The sequence below is a fragment of the Saccopteryx leptura genome, chromosome 12 (genome assembly GCF_036850995.1).
Source record: "Saccopteryx leptura isolate mSacLep1 chromosome 12, mSacLep1_pri_phased_curated, whole genome shotgun sequence".
Lineage (NCBI taxonomy): Eukaryota > Metazoa > Chordata > Mammalia > Chiroptera > Emballonuridae > Saccopteryx > Saccopteryx leptura.
Window position 1 is genome coordinate 41,441,203 of NC_089514.1, and position 21,324 is coordinate 41,462,526.

General features: G+C 43.4%; 1 protein-coding gene across 8 annotated transcripts in view; it reads right to left on the reverse strand.

Moving 5' to 3' along the window:
* Positions 1–21,324, reverse strand: part of SRPK2 (SRSF protein kinase 2) — a 300,854-nt gene that overhangs the window by 47,832 nt on the left and 231,698 nt on the right. For all 8 annotated transcript variants that reach the window (XM_066354334.1, XM_066354340.1, XM_066354337.1 and 5 more), the window contains 3 exons: positions 12,763–12,871; positions 12,004–12,091; positions 10,736–10,823 (listed from right to left, as the gene is read on the reverse strand). In XM_066354334.1, the coding sequence (XP_066210431.1) occupies positions 10,736–10,823; positions 12,004–12,091; positions 12,763–12,871 (285 nt within the window). The remainder of the gene's footprint in view (positions 1–10,735; positions 10,824–12,003; positions 12,092–12,762; positions 12,872–21,324) is intronic.

Sequence of the window (21,324 nt, forward strand, 5' to 3'; positions counted from 1 at the left end):
TCTCTTGATACATCATTGGCACACAGAACTCACAGGGTTCTGAACAAGTGGCTCAATGTTCCTGACCTTGAGAAATGAAGGTGCAGTAGTCTCCCTTGTCTGAGGGAGATATGTTCCAAGACACACAGAGGATGCCTGAAACCACATGTAGCATGGAACCCTATACGTACCACATACATTTGCTTTTATTATACATACACACATATATATGATGTTTAATTTACAAATTAGGCATAGTAACAGATTAATAATAAGTAATGATAAAGCAAAACTATTATATTGTAATAAATGTTATATGAATCTAGTCTTAAAATATCTTAATGTGCTGTACTCAACCTTCTTGTGATAATATGAGCTAAGGCAATGCCTGTAAGGTCGGTGGATAATGGGGGATGGTCACGTGGGGAACCCAGACCCGCGAACTTTGGCTAAGACCGCCCACAACCAAGTGCGCCAAAAGGAGGCTTCACAGGAACCGTTTGGAAAAAAGCCATCGTCTGCCAGCCAGTGGGATTTCACCACGTCATGCTAGCTCCACTTCCCTAGAGGGACCCTTTAAATATCTCCCACGCGGTTTAATCTTTGCAACTTCTCTGGCCTCCATCTTTCCTCGGGGCCAGGGAACCTTGCCTGGCGGGATGCGTGCTCTGTACTCAATAAAACCTTTTGTTATAACACACTTGGTGGCTCCGAGCCCTCTTCCTTCCTTCTCGGCGGGGAAAAATACCTTACATTTTGGTGCCGAAAACCCGGAAGGAGTTAGAAATCTGCAAGGACCACTCCTTTCCCCTCCCCTCCAAGAAAGAACCAGGAGAAAGAACTAGGATCTCCAACCTGCCACCCACTTCGGCGCACGGTGCGGTAAGTCCCCTGCCTCCAGCCTTCCTCTCAGTTCTTTCCTCCGAAACTCCCTGTCCGAAACCGTAGCTACGTCAGGGAACTCTTCCATCCGTCCGAGTGCGTGTGCTCGTCCCCAAGCACATCCACTTGACCTTTTCCGTCGTGGCCAGACCTTGAGTTTTTAGGATGCTAATACTCAATACTGACCACTCCGAGGACTGAGGGCGGCTGTTGGGGCACAGGAATCTCCCTCCCTAAAGAAGAAGAAACTGTTCTTCTTCTCCGCTGTGGCCAGGCCACAGAACCTACTGAATTAGCCTCCTGAAGGGACTTTCGGTGTTAACACCCTCACCAATTTAACTATCGCCAAAAAAGCTGGGAACTGATTGGAGATCCCTTACATACATGGCTTCTAATTATTCACGCACCCATCCTTAATCTCTGTGCTGCCTGTTCCACCGTGCAGGCCTTTTTCTGGCCAGAGAAACCTCACCTAAAACCTCCACTCCTAATCTTTTCTTCTCCATGGACTCTCAACTCTCTCTCCCTCCTGTCTGACCCTCGCGGGCGCCCCTCTCTCGGGACTTTTCTCTGGTCCCTCTGCGGACCTCTTTTGTGCTCAGGTCTCTTCCCTCTGAAAGCCCCCTCCCCTCCCTTCTCAAAAACCTGTTTCTTATTCACCACTACCATCACTCTTTCTCCTCCCCTGCTGGCCAGGGGCCCCTCCCTTCACTGTGTTCTTAAGCCCCTCCTCCGTCAAGCCATTCTCAGCCTGGCATTGGCTCTTACACCAGTTTTCAGGACGTCCAACTACAATTTTCTTGCAGGAAGTTCCTGCCCTGTCCAGTGTTTCCTGCAGGATCTGGGTGCCGAGCTCCGCACAAGCCCCCCTCCTCTTATTCCCAAACCCCCAAGCCCCTATCCGGAACCTGTGAACACGGAACCTGTGAAAATTTAAAGTTTTTAACGGTCCCAACTAGTAAAAACAGGCCAAGGCTGTTCTGCCAGGCCCGCATGCAGCAGAAGGTATTGCTCCAAACCCCCAGGTCTTGTGGCAACCCTGAGACCAGCAGAGCCACCAGCAGCTTGCTTTAAGTGTGGCAAGCAGGACCACTGGTCCCGGTAGGGCCCCTGCCGGCGGCTGCCCACTGAACCCTGCCCTGACTGCAAGCAGCCCAGTCACTGGCGGAGTGATTGCCCCTTTGGGCAACAGGTTTTTCCTCAGCGCCTCTACATGGAGGACAAGCCACCCCAATGGGAAGGCCAATCCAGCCAGGTGGGTGCATTGCTCGAACTCCTAGGACACAGCCTGGACTCGGAGAACCCAGGGTTCTGCAACAAGTGGGTAAGTCCATCTCATTTCTTATGGACATGGGGGCTGCCTTCTCTGTTTTGCCATCACACTCTGGACCTCTAGTTCCCTCACAGGTCTCAGTTATGGGAATGGATGGGACCCCTTCCTTTCCCCTTTTTATGCCACTCCTGATGTGCAGTTCTGCCTCAAGCTTGCCTCCATATAGGACCACTGGCAGTCGGAACCACTGGACTCCATCCATCTCCAGCTCACCAAAAGGCTGGATCCTACAAATCCCCCTGTTACTCCTCTTTTTTTTTTTTTTTTTTTTTTTTCTGAAGCTGAAAACGGGGAGAGACAGTCAGACAGACTCCCGCATACGCCCGACCGGGATCCACCCAGCACGCCCACCAGGGGCGACGGTCTGCCCACCAGGGGGCGATGCTCTGCCCCTCGGGGCGTCACTCTGCCACGACCAGAGCCACTCTAGCGCCTGGGGCAGAGGCCAAGGAGCCATCCCCAGCGCTCGGGCCATCTTTGCTCCAGTGGAGCCTCGGCTGCGGGAGGGGAAGAGAGAGACAGAGAGGAAGGAGGGGGGGGGGTGGAGAAGTAAATGGGCGCTTCTCCTATGTGCCCTGGCCGGGAATCAAACCCGGGTTCCCCGCACGCCAGGCTGACGCTCTACCGCTGAGCCAACCGGCCAGGGCCACCTCTTTTTTTTTTTAATCCTTACAGGACCGCATCAGCGAAGTTTCTCAACTCACAGCCACACAGATGTTCCTCCTGACACCCCTCAAAGCCACCACCTTCTGATCTCCCCCTCCCCACGACGTCCCTATTCAGCAGGAAGTAGCCAGACGAATAAATGGCGCCCCTTTTCTATTTAACACAAATGGTCAGAATGTAAGGTCAGTGGATAATAGGGGATGGTCACGTGGGGAACCCAGACCCGTGAACTTTGGCTAGGACCACCCACAACCAAGTACGCCAAAAGGAGGCTTCACAGGAACCGTTTGGAAAAAAGCCATCGTCTGCCAGCCAGTGGGATTTCACCACGTCATGTTAGCTCCACTTCCCTAGAGGGACCCTTTAAATATCTCCCACGCAGTTTAATCTTTGCAACTTCTCTGGCCTCCATCTTTCCTCGGGGCCAGGGAACCTTGCCGGGCGGGATGCGTGCTCTGTTCTCAATAAAGCCGTTTGCTATTCCACATTTTGTGGCTCTGGCCTCTTCCTTCCTTCTCAGCGGGGAAAAATACCTTACAAGGCCTACATGATGAAATGAGCTAAGGTGAATGGCACAGTGCTAGGCTACTCTAAGTGACTAAGGGGTAGGAAGTGTATACAGCACAGATATGCTAGTCAGAGATGATTCACATCTCAGGCCAGACAGAACAGGAAGGTATAAGATTTCAACATGCTACTCAGAATGGTGCACAATTTATAACTATGAATTACTTCAAGAATTTTTCATTTAACATTTTCAGATTGCAAGTAACTATAATTGCAGAAAGAAAACATCACATGAGGGGACTGCTATGTTTCCCGCCACTGTGGTAAAGTGCCAAAGAACTGTAAAACTTAGTTGTTGGGCAGATAAAATATATTATGCTCACTTTGTTAAAGATAACACGAAGAGGCCGTCACTCAGGTGATATTAATGTGTGTTGGGGTGGGCTAAAGGCAGGCAGAATCCTGTAGCCTGGGGCTTGGTTTTGGGATTAAGCCTTTCCTACCCTTTTTGATGTGGGGTGGTACAATCCAATCATGCCTCAGAGAAGTGACTCTGTATTAGAGACTTCTCTATTTTGTATATTGGATTAAAGGTTGTGAAGCTACACTATAAAAAGAGGGTAGAACGAGAGCTTAGGCTCTTGGTTCCTGAGATTATCATTAGAAGAGAGAGCAGAGGAGAGCAGAGAAAGGCCACGTGGAGGAGGCCAGGAGAAGCAGCCAAGATGGCGGAGTGCTGAGTGAGAAGCCAGTTTGTGTAGAGTTTGTATATGGGATAAGGAAGGAGATGGGGAACAGAGGTGAATAAGGTTGGTGAGCTAGAAACCTTTGATTCTAGGAAACTCGGATAAGTCAGTGGCTTTGTGAGCACTGAGTGTGACTGGGTTTTGGAGCCCAGTGTGTATTTTTACTTGCCCGCCGGGTGCAAGGTAGGATTAAAGGTTATGGCCCACCAGTTTTTGGCTCCATGGTTTCTTTACCGACTGTCCGAATCCAATGCGAACCTGCATGGGCCGGGCTGCTGTGATAGTGGCCCCGGCCCTGCCTGCTGGCTTTACATTAGTTCTTTAGTTCTTCAAAATGGCAATACCATTTTAAAGAGGAAAAGTCAGGCTTTCTGTCCCATCCTTTCTTTGGAAAATGAAGGGAGAAGGATATGAAAGTCTTCTGACTCACAAGGACAGCTGGGTTGTTCAGTTTTAGTTCTCTGAAAGGATTAAGGTTATCTGAAGAACTTCCTTTCACTTTCAATAAGAGACAAAATTTACATACCACCCTACACTGATTTTGGCTCTCCCTCTCTTCCTGGAATCCTGAGATCAACATGTACCTCTAGGCAAAGGAGGGGAGATAGACACTAACAGGTTTATGGATGTATTGGATATGTAAATGACATCACCATTGTGTCATCTTGAAAGTTTTAACGTTTTTCAAATCCCCTACACAAATGTTATAAGCTTGTTAATGACTGTGTCATGCTGTCATGTCCCCCCAACCTGTATGTGGTCAAAGGGTATATAACCAGCCTCTGAGATATATTTGGGGCTGCACCATTTGGGTCAGATATGCCTCATGTTAGTCATATGTGGCTGGCATATTAATAAATCTCCTTTTAAATAAAACCTTTCAAAATTCATCTGGACTTGGTGTCTCTACGTAAACCCATGGAAGTGAGGTACGGTACTTACAACACCACGAGCAAACAAAGGGCCCTCTTTAGAAGACCCAATATGAAAATATGGAAAGAGCATTCTGGATTCTAATGGTGTTATCTGGGTATTAAATGTATGATCTCTTCTCTCCACTTCTGCTCTCAGCTCTGATCCATAGGTCCTGAACTACTCTCAGTCACTATCCCTTAAGGCTGCCCTTCCCAATGCACCAGGCACAGGGAGGGGAAAGATAAAACACCACCTTTCCATAACCCCAATCACCTCCTCCCAAGCGCCCCACCAAGACTAACAAGAATGCAAACTTACCAGTAGCCCAATAAAAACTGACATTCTCAAGAGAAAGGGAAGTCGTTAAATGCCTTTGCTCTATTTCTTCTAGGTGCATTTCTCTTCCAATAGGACCTAGAATTAGAAGAAAGCTTCCCTACTAAAAGCAAAAGAAACAACTAATTATATAGCTAAGAAACTTTCACCTTCAAGAATCATTTTTTTTCTTTCTTTTTTTGTATTTTTCTGAAGCTGGAAACGGGGAGGCAGTCAGACAGACTCCGCATGCACCCGACCGAGATCCACCCGGCACGCCCACCAGGGGCGATGCTCTGCCCACCAGGGGGCGATGCTCTGCCCATCCGGGGCATCGCTCTGTCGCGACCAGAGCCACTCTAGCGCCTGGGGCAGAGGCCAAGGAGCCATCCCCAGCACCTGGGCCATCTTTTGCTCCAATGGAGCCTCGGCTGTGGGAGGGGAAGAGAGAGACAGAGAGGAAGGAGAGGGGGAGGGGTGGAGAAGCAGATGGGCGCTTCTCCTATGTGCCCTGGCCAGGAATCAAACCCGGGACTTCTGCAAGCAAGGCCGACGCTCTACCACTGAGCCAACCAGCCAGGGCTCAAGAATCATTTTTTAAAAATCATTAATTTCCAGCAAGATAGTTTTTCTGAGAAACCACATACTCCGTATGCTAGTTGTAAGGCCAGTAGTCATGGCCACTATCACAGCCGCCTGGCCTGTGCAGGTTCACATTTGATTCGGACAGATGGTAATGAAACAATGGAGCCAAGAACTGGTGGGCCATTAGCTTTAATCCTAGCTTGCACCCAGCAGGCAAGAAATACACACAGTGGGAAAACACTTCCCTTTCCATTCAGGGCTCCCAAAGCCAACGACTTATCCAAGTTTTCCTAGGATCAAAGGTTTATACCCTCACCAGTCTTATTCACCTCTGTTCCCCATCTCCTTCTCTCTGCACAAACTCTGCACTAACTGGCTTTTCCCTTAGCACTCCACCGTCTTGGCTGCCTCTTCTCTCCTCCACGTGGTCTTTCTCTGCTCTCTCCTCTAATGCTAATCTCAGGAACTGAGAGAGCAAGCTCCCATTCTGCCCCACTTTATAGTGTAGAAATCAAAACCTTTAACCCAATATACAAACAAGGAAGTCTCTGATACAAAGTCACTTATCTGAGGCATAATGGGATTCCTCATGAGAGTGCACCACCCCACATCATGCAATCAGTGAATAGTGTGGGATAAAGCTTAGTGTTAAAACTAAGCCTTAGTTTATAATGACTCGGCCTGCTTACAGCCTGTCCCCCACACCCAATACAAACTATAAGTGAGCAAGCATATATCATATTTACAAACTTATTTGACCAACACTAGTCTAATGAAAAAGTTAAGAAAGTGAATTAAACAACTGAATCTTTAAACAATTAAAGCAAGTTGATACACATTTAAGAGGAAGAGAAGATATGCAGAAGAAAATAACATTTCTTGAAATGTAATTCAAAAAAGTCTAGAAAAGTCCTTTTCCATTGTAAAGCCAGGAGCCGCCATCGTGGCCATTCACATGCAGGTTCGCATTGGATTTGGACAGTCGGTAAAGAAAGAGCGGAGCCAAAAACTGATGGGCCATAACCTTTAATCCTACCTTGCACCCGGCGGGCAAGTAAAAATACACACTGGGCTCCAAAACCCAGTCACACTCAGTGCTCACAAAGCCACTGACTTATCCGAGTTTCCTAGAATCAAAGGTTTCTAGCTCACCAGCCTTCTTCTCCTCAGTTCCCCATCTTCTTCCTTATCCCAGATACAAACTCTACACAAACTGGCATCTCACTCAGCACTCCGCCATCTTGGCTGCTTCTCCTGGCCTCCTCCACGTGGCCTCCTTCCGCTGCTGGCTCTACTCTCTCCGCTCTCTCATGCTAACCTCAGGAACCAAGAGCGCAAACTCTCGTTCCATCCCCATTTTATAGTGCAGAAATCCAAACCCTTAATCCAATATACATAATAGGGAAGTCTCTAATACAAAGTCACTTCTCTGAGGCATGATAGGATTGTACCACTTTACACCAAAAAGGGTAGGAAAGGCTTAATCCCAAAACCAAGCCCCAGGCTACAAGGATTCCGCCTGCCTTTAGCCCACCCCAACACACATTAATATCACCTGGGCGACGGCTTCCTCGTGTTATCTTTAACAAAGTGAGCATAATACATTTTATCTGCCCAACATCCATTATAAAGGAAATTTTTATTAAGTATGACTAACACCAAGAAATTATTTTTATTTTATTTGATGAGTTTTATGATCTTTCTAAAGTCCATACTGAAAGGCAGCAACTGAAGGCTGAACCGAAATCACAAGGCTAGTGTGTGCCAAAAGGAAAGTTTATTTTAAAACACCCAGGTGCAGGCAGGCTGTTGTTTTTCAAAGATGTAAACTAACACTGGCCAGTGGCTCGGTGGATAGAGTGTTGGCCCAGTATATGAACATCCTGGGTTTGATTCCCAGTCAGGGAACACAGCAGAAGCTCATCTGCTTCTCTCCTGGTCTCTTCCTCTTCCCCTCCCACAGCCAGTGGCTCGAATGGTTTGAGCACCAGCCCTGGGTACTGAGGATAGCTCAGCTGGTCCAAGAGTGAAAGCCTCAGGCACTAATAATAGTTCGGTTGGTTCAAGTATCAGCCCCAGATGGGGGATGCCAGGTAGAATCTGGATGGGGCACATACAGAATCTGTCTCACTATCTCCTCTCCTCTCACTTAAAAAAAAAAAAAAAAGATGCAAACTGACATCCTGTAGAAGTACAAGAACATGACTTCTAGGATTTGTTTTGAAATAATTCAGCAGGAAATAAAGGGTAAATAAAGCAAATGTGGCCAGATGCTGGTAATTACTGAATTTGGGTGACAGACATAGAAGTTCACTGTAGTGCACTCTATTTTTATACATATCGAAAACTTGACAATATAAACATTTTTGAAGAAAAACAATGGAAGTTTCTTTCCATTATGCCTATGTCAGATTTACCAACAAGTACAGAAAATCTATCACTCTGAGACAGGCTACTTAGCCAGGACAAGTGGAATAGGGAAACTGAGATAGATAAAGGGCCATGCAGTTTATAGCTATCTAGTAAACCACAAAATCCTGTTTTTCCATAACCAAGGACCTGTAAGAGTAAATGATTTACATTTCTCCTCGCTAACCAGAGGGTAAATAGTTTAAGTCACCCTGCTCAGGGAGATAGACAGCAGAAATCCAATTAGTGCCATTTGTGCCAACCATACCCAAGGGCAGATGAAATTAAGAGAATAAATCTCATTTTGGCACATCAGCATAAAGCTGATTTCTATTGAGATCTTTCCCTAAGACTGCCCCTAAACACTCAGTCTTTAAAACCCTCAAGCCCTGGTTGGTTGGCTCAGTGGTAGAGCATTGGCCTGGTGTGTGGATGTCCAGGGTTTGATTCCCAGTCAGGGCATACAGGAGAAGCACCCATATGCTTCTCCACCCCTATCCTTCTTGCTTCTCTCTCTCTCTCTGTCTGTCTTCTCTTTTTTCCTTCCCGTCTGCAGCTATGGCTCAATTAGAGCAAGTTGGTCCCGGGCGCTGAGGATGGCTCCATGGCTTCCACACCTCAGGTGCCAAAATGGCAATGGAGCAAGGGCCTCAGATGGGCAAAGCATCACCCCCTAATGGGCTTGCTGGGTAGATCCCAGTCAGGGTGCATGCAGGAGTCTGTCTCTGCCTCCCCTCCTCTCACTAAAATACAAAAATAAACAAACAAAAAAAACAAAAAAACCCTCAAAAGGACCCAGGGCCCACTCTCCCTCCTGGGAGCACGTCCAGTCTTCCTTCTCTCACAGAGTCCCTAAACTCCAAGAGACCCACAATACTTATAACCAGGGAGCAATGGGCAACAGCAGCTCCTCCTAGGACAATGGTCGGCAAACTCATTAGTCAACAGAGCCAAGTATCAACAGTACAATGATTGAAATGTCTTTTGAGAGCCAAATTTCTTTTTTTTTTTTTTTAATATATTTTTATGAAGTTGGAAACGGGGAGGCAGTCAGACAGACTCCTGCATGCGCCCGACTGGGATCCACCCAGCATGCCCACCAGGGGGCGATGCTCTGCCCATCTGGGGCGTCGCTCTGTTGCAACCAGAGCCAGTCTAGCGCCTGAGGCAGAGGCCACAGAGCCATCCTCAGCACCCGGGCCAACTTTGCTCCAATGGAGCTTTGGCTGCAGGAGGGGAAGAGAGAGACAGAGAGGAAGGAGAGGGGGAGGGGTGGAGAAGCAGATGGGCGCTTCTCCTGTGTGCCCTGGCCGGGAACCAAACCCGGGACTCCTGCATGCCAGGCCGATGCTCTACCACTGAGCCAACCGGCCAGGGCGAGAGCCAAATTTCTTAAACTATATAGGTAGGTACATTCCTTATTGAGGTAGCGTCCCCGCATGCGGTATTTTGTGGAAGAGCCACACTCAAGGGGCCAAAGAGCCGCATGTGGCTCGCGAGCTGCGGTTTGCCAAACACTGTCCTAGGATAAGCCCCTAAACCTGTCTCCAAGGCCCCTCCTTTTTCTGACTTTCCACTGAGCTGACAGTACCCCGATCTAGGCTCATTTCTTTCCTAGAACACTTCCAGAGAGCCAGTGCAGCTGGGCCTCGGCTATCTCTTGTTGCTTCTTCTAGCCTAAGCCCTTCCTTCTTTCACTGTCCCTACCTTTAATAAATATATTCTCAAAATCACCTGGACTCGTGTTGTGAAATCTTCCCCACACAAAGTCAAGAACCCACACTCAACCAGCTGGCTTGAGGCACACCCACTCCAGGCCCGGTCCCCTTTCTGGTAACAACTTTACTTTCACCAGACTTTTTCTAAAGTAGACAAACTAAACATAACACAACCAACACACTTCTATATTCACCTCTCAGAAAGATGACACTGTGCAGGATCAGGTGTGACTTTGCTGACTTTAGCAGAGCATTTTTCCTTTTATCACCTCAATAAATTCTTTGCAGCTAGTGAAGGATACCTAGCCCTGTGGACAGGTTTTCAGAAGTTTAAATTAAAAAAAAGCTGGTGTCTGCTTCTATCTACCACTGCAAAAATTAACTTCACTAGAATTAATGAAAAAGATTAATAATTAATGTAATGTGAAAAAAGTCAAGGGCTATAAAAACAATTTTTTAAGCTGTTTCTACATTAAAAACCCCAAAAGGCCCTTGAAGAGCACTCCAGGCATATCATTTTATAATACTCCATGATGACACTATAGGTTTTATATAGAGAATGACAGCAGAGCAAATAGAAGTTTATATGCGCTTGAAACATTTCCATTTTTCAAAAGTTAAAAGGAAAACTACAGTATATTCCAGCCATTAAAAAGCAACAGATGTGTAAGAAAGGATACGTATTCCGTTCATGCCTGAAATCTTGAAGTCATCAATTAGCTGTACTACCATGTCTTTGTTTGGGTCACTGGGATCACTTTCTCGAACCTATGAAAAGAAAAATGAGTCAAGAACAGAAGTCCTTAGTCCTGGCCAGGTAACCCACTTGGTTAGAGCGTCGACCCTGATATGCCAAGGTTGAGGATTCAAACCTTGGTCAGAGCACATATAAGAATTAACTAGTGCCTTACCAGGCGGTGGCACAGTGGATAGAGTGTCGGACTTAGATGTGGAGGACCCATGTTTGAGACCCCGAGGTTGCTAGCTTGAGCACGGGTTCATCTGGTTTGAGCAAAAAGCTCACCAGCTTAGACCCAAGGTCGCTGGCTCGAGCAAGGGGTTACTCGGTCTGCTGAAGGCCCTCAGTCAAGGCACATATGAGAAAGCAATCAATGAACAACTAAGGTGTTGCAACGAAAAACTGATGATTGATGCTTCTCATCTCTCTTTGTTCCTGTCTTTCTGTCCCTATCTATCCCTCTCTCTGACTCTCTCTCTGTCCCTGTAAAAAAAAAAAAATTAACTAGTGAATGCATAAATAAGTGAAACAAGTTGATGTCCTTCTCTCTCTAAAAAAAAAATCAATCAATAAATAAATATTTTAAAAAACCAAAAAACAAAACAAGAACAGCCTGACCAGACAGTGGCGCAGTGGATACAGCATCAAACTGGGACACAGAGGACCCAGGTTCGAGACCCTGAGGTCACTGGATTGAGTGCGGGCTCACGTGGCTTGAGTGCAGGCTCATGTGGCTTGAGCACAGGTTCACCAGCTTGAATGCAGGATTGCTGGCTTAAAGCCCAAGGTCGCTGGCTTGAGCAAGGGGTCACTCACTCTGCTATAGCCGCCCTGGGTCAAGACACATATGAGAAAGCAATCAATGAACAACTGAGGAGCCACAATGAAGAACTGATGCTTCTCATCTCCCTTCCTGTCTGTCTGTCCCTCTCTGTCTCTGTTACCAAAAAAATAACACAAAAAAACAAAACAAAACAAAAAAAAACCCCTGAGAACTTAAAAAAAAAGAAGTGTATAAGACTGAAAGTCATTTCCATGATACCAACCAAAATGGTTTTAATATAATGATGTTTTCTCAAATAAAAGATGAAGTATTTGAATTTATAAAACATAAAATCATTTTTAATTTAGTAAAACCCAGAAAAATCCCTCTCTAAAATTGTAAGTCATTAATTTTTCTCCTATCATTCACATTTTTGTAGTACTTACACATTTGAGCAATTTTATTTCATCCAAGGCTGTCTCCGTGTAATGCTGGGCACTTTTCACGACTTTCATTGCAACAAATCTTTTGCCCCTTTAAAAAAATGCAAGTTAAAAAAAAATATTATGAGCAGAGGTGATCATTAAAATGAGATCTATCCAATAAATGGAAAGTTTTAATAAGCTTTCTTTAAAATAGTGCTTTCCAAATCGTGAGGCAGTAATTCAGAAGCAGGGTCATGCATGAAAACAATCTTTTTCCTTGTGCTTCTGCTTTTCCCTCATAAAATAAGGTAAACTAGAAAATTGTGTTCATCACATATAGTGAGGGCATTATCTTGTCATACTTCGTCTCAGTCCCACACACAGCCCACATGTACATCTGTACTGAGTAGCAATGACATTTTATGCTATAGGTCACAGCTTTAATAAATAGCCAGAAACTACTGATTTGAAAGGCCTATGTGTTATTTTTTTATTTAAATGTTTTTCTGGTAGGGATGAATTATTGGGAAAAAATATGATCCTGATGTAATTTCAATAAATAAGCCTCAGATATAAAGACAGAAGAAAGCTATTATTTATCAGGCAAATAAACTTCAAACTGAGGGGAAAAATGTTTAGCTAGGGCAGGCAAGTCTGTGCTAAGAACTTCACACTGCACAACAGAAGCAAGTGTGCCCTCAGCTACAACTTAGTATAAAGCAAAGATGTTGAACTAGACCAGAAATCAAGTGCACAAATGACAAAAAAAACACAACTTACTGCATATCCCAGCACAGCCAGACAGTAGAGAAGTGTCCCCATCCTAGCTTCCTAATAACATGGTACCGGCCATTGAAGAGGTCTCCAATTTTCACTGGATGATAGCCACCTTTTATTTAAAAAGGGGAAAAAGAAGTTTAATTTCAGAAAAATAGTAACAGAATTTCATTCTTCCTTTGTAAGTTCTTGATACCATTAAAGAAAGCTGTAAATAGTAAAATCAGATTAAAATATGTTTAATAATATACCGTTTTTCAAGAATGTGCTGCATCAAAAGAGAAGTGTCATTTGCCTTCCGAGTAACTGAATTAGAAAGGCAGCAAACCACCCAGCGCGCCATCACACTGACTTGAGGTTATATGTATGTTTAGGTGTAGACAGCACACTAGCTCTTGACGTTTTCAAACAACCATTTTTCCCTCCTAAGCTGTTAAGTTAAAACACAAATCATGCTGTATCAATGAAATATAACTCATCAAAATAAAGGACGTGTACTATGCACCATTCTGTATTCACCATTAAGGAATTATATAACATGTAACAATGTACCCTCCAACAGAGCTTGCTTCTCTCACCGCTCTTCCTCCAACCTTGGGACAGGATGGAGAAGAGAGGATACATGTTCAGGCAGACATGTGGGGGAATGAAGAGTGCTTCACAGACATCTGGCATAAAAGTATTTCACTTGCATTTGTAAGTAAAATAAGCAGGATACAAAGAAGCATGTACAATAATATAACATTTTTTTTGAAACATAAGAAAAAGTCTAGGAGGATAGATGTTAGCAACAAATATCTCTGGATATAAAATCACTTTTATTCTTTTAATCTACATTTTATTATTTTTAATTTTTTCAATATTTTCTGAAACAATACTTTTAATTGCAAAAATATTATTTTTCATTTTTTAAATCTGCAAAATTCTTACAAATCACTCAAGATATCGATGTACAGAGAACAAACAGAGCTGTCAGAGGGGAGCAGGGTTGGGGGCTAAATAAAAATGTTGAAGAGATCAAGCAAATAAAAGAACTCACAGACATAAACCACAGTATGGCGATCACCAGAGGGAAAGGGGGCTGGGGGAGGTGGAGGGCAGAGGGGGGTAAATGGTGATGGAAGGAGACTTGACTTTGGGCAGTGAACACACAGCACAAATGATGTATTCTAGAACTGTACACCTGAAATCTATATAATTTCATTAACCAATGTCACCCCACAAAATTCAGTAAAAATTTTAAAAAAAGACACAGATGGTCTGTGCCTACTTTTGAGCAGCTCAAAGCAGGTGCAGGAAGTACGGTATCTAAACGACATCCTTCAATACACTGGTAACTTTTATAGGGCTAGGAGAAATACCATGAATATAAACACTTTAATTGTGTTGAAGTAGTGAAGCAACATTTGAGCAGACGTAGTTTCTAAGATTCCTACTCTCTTATCACTGTGCTTGCTTCCCCTAGATTTTAATATCAAAGTATATAACAATATTTTGGGTTAAAATATATGAACGGCCCTGGCCGGTTGGCTCAGTGGTAGAGCGTTGGCCTGGCGTGCAGGAGTCCCGGGTTCGATTCCCGGCCAGGGCACACAGGAGAAGCGCCCATCTGCTTCTCCACCCCTCCCCCTCTCCTTCCTCTCTGTCTCTCTCTTCCCCTCCTGCAGCCAGGGCTCCACTGGAGCAAAGTTGACCCGGGTGCTGAGGATGGCTCTGTGGCCTCTGCCTCAGGCGCTGGAGTGGCTCTGGTTGCAACAGAGCGACGCCCCAGATGGGCAGAGCATCGCCCCCTGGTGGGCATGCTGGGTGGATCCCAGTCGGGCGCATGTGGGAGTCTGTCTGGCTGCCTCCCTATTTCCAACTTCGGAGAAATGCAGAGGGACAAAAAATGAACTAAAAGATAGTAAATTATGTATAAAATGTAGTAAATTATTTAATGACTGTATGGATGTTAACAAAACTCATTCTGGTAATCATTTTGCAGTACACACAGGTCAAGTCACTAAGCTACATACCTAAACTCATACAGTGTTGTATGTCAATTATATCTCAAAAAAACTGGAAGAAAAAAGTGGTTTCTTACTTACTTAGAAAGTTAAACTAAAATTGAAATAAGTCCTGAGTTTATAATACAGTTTTGAAACCATTAAAATTAACACTATAAGGGAAAAAAATTATCATTTTCAAGCATGAATTAGGGGCACTCTGCTAGTCCCTTTATTCTAAAAACCATGTTCCATGAAACTAAATCAAAATATGCTGCAGGTGTTCCACAGGGGAAGCAGGGAGGGGAAAGGAAGAAAGGAGAAGTTCTGTTTAGGAAATGAGAAGTTAAACAAAGCAAGCAAATATCTTTCTTTTTCTTTTTTTTTTACAGAGACAGAGAGAGAGTCAGAGAGAGGGATAGACAGGGACAGATAGGAACAAAGAGAGATGAGAAGCATCAATCATTAGTTTTTTGTTGCGACACCTTAGTTGTTCATTGATTGCTTTCTCATATGTGCCTTGACCTGGGGGCCACAGCAGACCGAGTAATGCCTTGCTCTAGCCAGCGACCTTGGGTCCAAGCTGTTGAGCTTTGCTCAAACCAGATGAGCCCGCGCTCAAGCTGGCAACCTTGGGGTCTTGAACTCGGTTCCTCTGCATCCCAGTCCTACGCTCAATCCACTGCACCACTGCCTGGTCAGGCACAAAGCAGAATTCTTGACCCAAGTGGTTCTCAGAGTCCAATGGGTTAACAGAATGGAAACCCAAGAGGCGAGCCTGCTGCAAATTCCAGACATATTTGCCAATGCAACCATTTCTTCCAAGAACTAGTCATTTCACAGCACAAGTGTTTAGGAAATCCAATGTCCATATACCATTTCTTACAACCACTCCATAGAGGAGATGGTGTTGTTTCTACACGGATGAAGTGGACAGTCTCAGAGACAGTAAGTAGTATGTTCAAGTCTGGAAACTCACTATGACTCCAAAGTCCATGCTCTGCTCACCAGAAAGAAATGTACTCCATGTTTAACACCTGGAGGACTGTTGACCAGTCTTAGTACACCGGGAACACTTGATAGCTTAATTAAAAGGCACTTACTACTTAACTGAACATTATTGCTAACATTAAGGTCTCTAAATTTTAAAACAATTTAATTATGCATAAAGAAAAGAAACTTCTCTCACTATTGTAGTATGTTTGAGATCTGAATTCGCAAACAGCCAGAGTGTGTACATATGAACAAAAATAGAAGAGCACTCCTCAGTGTAATCACAGCAAAAGCACAGCTGTTCCTTTTCTCAGCGAGACTTCCAAAGTTGAACAAAAGAAATTACTACTAGTTTAGTCCAGAATATTGTACGTAAAAATAGGACAATTAAACAAGAGGGGCATAAAAATAATTTTTAAATGCAAATATAAAAACAATTCAAATTTCTAAGCACTTACCCTTTTTTAAAATTTAAATATATTTTTCAAATTTATATTCTATAATTCTCATATTCAAATTCAAAAGATTGCTATAGAAAACAAGTCCCCTCTGACCATTTTTCAGTCTCTTCTCACAATATGGTAACTTCCACTTAGGCTGCCAAAGGGTCTCCCAGAGCAGACCACACCAGTCCACCCAGCACCCAGAGACTTAGAGAAAAGGGACACTTCAGTAACTGTCAGAAAAAAATCTCTCAATTTCCTGAGATTTGCAAACAGTGTGTCAGAACGGCTATTAGCAGTGGACACACCATGGCCCATAGTAATGTCTAGCACACAGGGAACCTTGAGAAGAGTTACAGACCAGCCACAGCCCCTCCTCGAGGACTCTTGCTTCTTACCAGCAGGCAGTCCAGGATGTAGGGGAACAACAGTGCTGGCCTGGATGCTGCTCAGGCATCAGGCAGGGTACCAGAAAGGGCCAAGCACTTGACTATGACACTACTGTATATTCTACAGCAAATATTCTTTCCAAATACATGAAAAATTTACCATCACAGTCTATATACTTGGAGATTCAGACTCAAGTCACACAAAGCATATTTTTAGACCACAAGGAAATTAAATCAGAAACCAATGAGAGAACATGCTCCCAAACTAGAAAATTAATACACTTCAAAATAACCTATGGATAAAAAAAAAATCAAAAGAAAATAATAATGGATTTACACTACATGAAAATGAAAACATAACACAGCAGAATCTGTGAAATGCTGCTAAAGCAGGACTTGGAGGAAAATTTCAGAGCACTAAACATCTTGTATCAGAAGAGAAGAGCTTGAATCAGTGACCTCAGTTTCCATGTTAAAAAAACTAGAAAAGCAAATGTATCCCAAAGTTAGCAGAAGGAAATAATCAAGATATGAGCTATAATCAGTAAAAACAAAAAGCATAAAACAAGAGAGAAAAATCAGTAAAACCAGAAGCTAGTTCTCTGAGAGAATTAAAATAATAAATTTCTGGCCAAACTGACCAGGGAAGAAAGAAAACATGAATTACTAACATAAAGAATAGGTGAGGTGAGCCTGACCAGGCAGTGGTGCAGACTGGGATGTAGAGGAACCAGGTTCAAAACGCCGAGGTCACTGTCTTGAGCACGGACTCACCAGCTGAGTGCAGGCTCACCAGCTTGAGCATGGGATCATGGACATGACCTCATGATCGCTGGCTTGAAGCCCAAGGTCGCTGGCTTGAGCGCAGGTCACTGGCTTGAGCAAGGGGTGACTGGCTCGGCTGGAGCCACCTGATCAAGGCACATATGAGAAAGCAATCAATGAACAACTAAGGAGCCACTTCGAAGAATTGATGCTTCTTATCTCTCTCCTTTCCTGTCTGTCTATCCCTCTTTCTCTGTCTCTGTCACAAATAAAAGAGATAATATCACTACAGATTTTAGATACTGAGATAATAAAAGAATATCACAATTTTATGCCTATAAATATGAAAACTTAAAAGAAATGAAAAAATACTGTGAAAAACACAAAACACCCAAGGATCATACCTAAATAACTCTATTTTAATAAATGAATGCAGTTAAAAATCTTCCCATAAAAAATGACATTGGTGAATTCTCTCCAACATTTATGGTTCAAAACCAAAACAAAATCAGAAACATTCTGAAAACTAAAATGGAGGAAGTACTCCCAATTTCATGATATGAAGCCAGCATTACTTTTTTTTTTTTTTTTTTTTACAGAGACAGAGAGAGAGTCAGAGAGAGGGATAGACAGACAGGAACGGAGAGATTATTAGTTTTTCCTTGCGCATTGCAACACCTTAATTGTTCATTGATTGCTTTCTCATACGTGCCTTGACCGCGGGCCTTCAGCAGACCGAGTAACCCCTTGCTCAAGCCAGCGACCTTGGGTCCAAGCTGGTGAGCTTTGTTCAAACCAGATGAGCCTGCACTCAAGCTGGCGACCTCGGGGTCTCAAACCTGGGTCTTCTGCATCCCAGTCTGATGCTCTATCCACTGCGCCACCACCCGGTCAGGCACCAGCATTACTTTGATTCTGAAGCCTGGTAGACATTTTAAGAAAGCTATATACCAATTTTCCACATTATATAGATACTAAAATTCTAGACAAAATTTCATCAATTCTAATTAAACAGCATATTAAATACTATATGATCAAGTGGGGTCTATTCTAGGAATAAAAACTTTAACATACAAAATTCAATGGTTGTAATTCATCATAATTAACACACTAAAATAGGAAAACCATATGAAATGTCTAACCACCATGCTACACCCTGAAACTGGTGTAATATTAAATGTCAACTATAATTGAAAACAAGAATTTTTAAAACCACATGATCAGCTCAATAAATAGATAAAGCATTTCACCATAGCCAACATACATTCTTGATCAAAACTGTCAAAAAAGCAGAAATGGAAAAGACTTATGAAAAACCTACAGATAACATCAGACATCCAGGTGAAAGACTGAATATCTTCCTACCACCCATACAAGATCAGGAGCAAGAAAAGGATGTTTTCTGTCACCACTTCTATCTAATATTGGACTTCAAGTTCTAGTCAGCACAATCAGGCAAATAAATAAATAAATACAAAGCCATCCAGACTGGAAAAAAAGAAGTAATACAGTGTGTCCGTAAAGTCATGGTGCACTTTTGACTGGTCACAGGAAAGCAACAAAAGATGACAAAATGTGGAATCCGCACCAAATAAAAGGAAAACCCTCCCAGTTTCTGTAGGATGATGTGGCAGCATGTGCGCATGCGCAGGTGATGACGTAACACCGTGTATACAGCGGAGCAGCCCACAGCCATGTCAGTCTAGATGTGGATGGTACAGAGAAAAGTTCAGCGTGTTCTGTGGCTCGCTAAATTCGAATCTGTGACCAAAGTGCAACATGAATATCGGCGCGTTTATAACAAAGCGCCACCACATAGGAATAACATTACTCGGTGAGATAAGCAGTTGAAGGAAACCGGCAGTTTGGTGGAAAAACCCCGTCTGGTAGGCCATCAGTCAGTCAGTGATGAGTCTGTAGAGGCTATACGGGATAGCTACCTAAGGAGCCCTAAAAAATCTGTGCGTGAGCCCACATCGAACTGCACTGAATAGGTATGAAACTGGGAGAGTTTTCCTTTTATTTGGTGCAGATTTCACATTTCTATCTTCTTTTGTTGCTTTCCTGTGACCGGTCAAAAGTGCACCATGACTTTACAGACACACTGTAGATGGGAAATATATTTTAGTCATCTGAATGATGACCAAAACATCTTATAAAATTGAAATCTCTCTCTCTCTCTCTCTCTCTCGCTTTCACACACACACACACACACACACACACACACACTCTAAAAGGGAGATAAATTAGAGTTCAATGTTAGTTAGCATTCTAATCAATGGAGGAAATACAGGAATTCACTATTTCTTCAACATTCTTGTGTGTTTGGGGGTTCCATAATAAAAGAATGCCTGGACTAAGACAGAGTCAGAGAGAGGGACAGATAGGGACAGACAGACAGGAAGGGAGAAAGATAAGGATCAATTCTTTGTTGCAGCACCTTAGCTGTTCAATGATTGCTTTCTCATATATGCCTTGACCAGGGGGCTACAGTACAGCGAGTGACCGCTTGCTCAAGACAGCTACTTTGGGCTCAAGCCAGCGACCTCAGGGTTTCAAACCTGGGTCCTTGTATTCCAGTCTGACGCTCTCCATTGCACCTCTGCCTGGTCAGGCGAGAATGCCATTTTTAACTAGTCTCATTTCAAAAGTATGATGGTAAGAGACACTCTCTAGAAATTAGGGACAGGGTAATTAGATACTAATTCCAAGCATTGGATGGTAAAGAGAGAGGCTGTGCAACATGACTGGATCATGCATGTGGGTGGGGCCTCACTTTTTCTAAAATAAACTCTAAAAAATAGATTAAGAAGAAAAAGAAAATGAAGAACCTGCTAAAAGCCCACTCTACATTCTTGGCATGTATGATGTCATTTAAAGCAGTGGTTTTTAATCTTTTTACATTTGGGGAATGGTGAAAACAGGAGAATTATTTCAGAGACTGCTAAGGCAGAAATCACCCTGAGCACAAGTGAATTTGACTAAGATCATTGGGTCTATAACTCCAAGTAACATCAGGGTGGTTAACTCTTTCTCAGACCAGCATGAAATTTCTGGCAGACCAGCCTATGATCGAAAAACACTGATTTAAAGCACACAATACTAGGGTGCTTTATTGTCATTCTTACTAAACAAGTGAACAAATGCAAGCCTGGTGAGGTTATGCACTAATCCAGTGTCTCCCAGAGAGGAAGCACTGGAGTCAGGATCAGAATACAGATCGGCCAGATTCTAAACACTGTGCTATTCCTACTACGCCATGTATAATAGTAATACGTCAGCTAAAATAGGTCCCCTTTTTCTTCATGACTAGAATTCTAACATGAATTAAATGTATGGTACTGTGTATGAACCGAGAAAAACTCTGAAATAAATAAAAAATTCATTTTAAATGTCTATTTTCTCAATATAAGACAGGAAAAATATCGTCAGAGTTGGAAATGGTTTGTCTGTCAATGATTCATAGGAACCTACTGTAACTGGCCTTCATGAGCAAGACTTTACAACTGGTCTTAAATAACCATACTTTATGTTACAAAACAAATATGAGGATAAGTTCTTCATTTAAAATTTTATCACATATATTTCATAAAATCTGACAGCCACATCTCGAGTTTGTAGAAAAATAAAAATGCTGAAATCTAATATTACACTACTCTTCTCTTTAGTAATTTAAAGGACAATTTAAATCACATATACACTCTGGTAAAAACATTAATAATACTAAATATAAAAAGGAAGCAGAGAGCCTGTTCAGCGGTGGCACAGTGGATAGAGCATCAATCAACCTGAAGGGTCTAAACCTCAAGGTCGTCGGCTTGACTGCGAACTCATCCAGCTTGAGCCCGGAGTTGCCACCTTGAGCCCAAGGTCACTGGCTTGGCCGGAGCCCCCCATTCAAGGCACATATGAGAAGCAATCAATGAACAACTGAAGTGCCACAACTATGAGTTGATGCTTCCTATTGCTCTCTTGAAAACAAAACAAAAC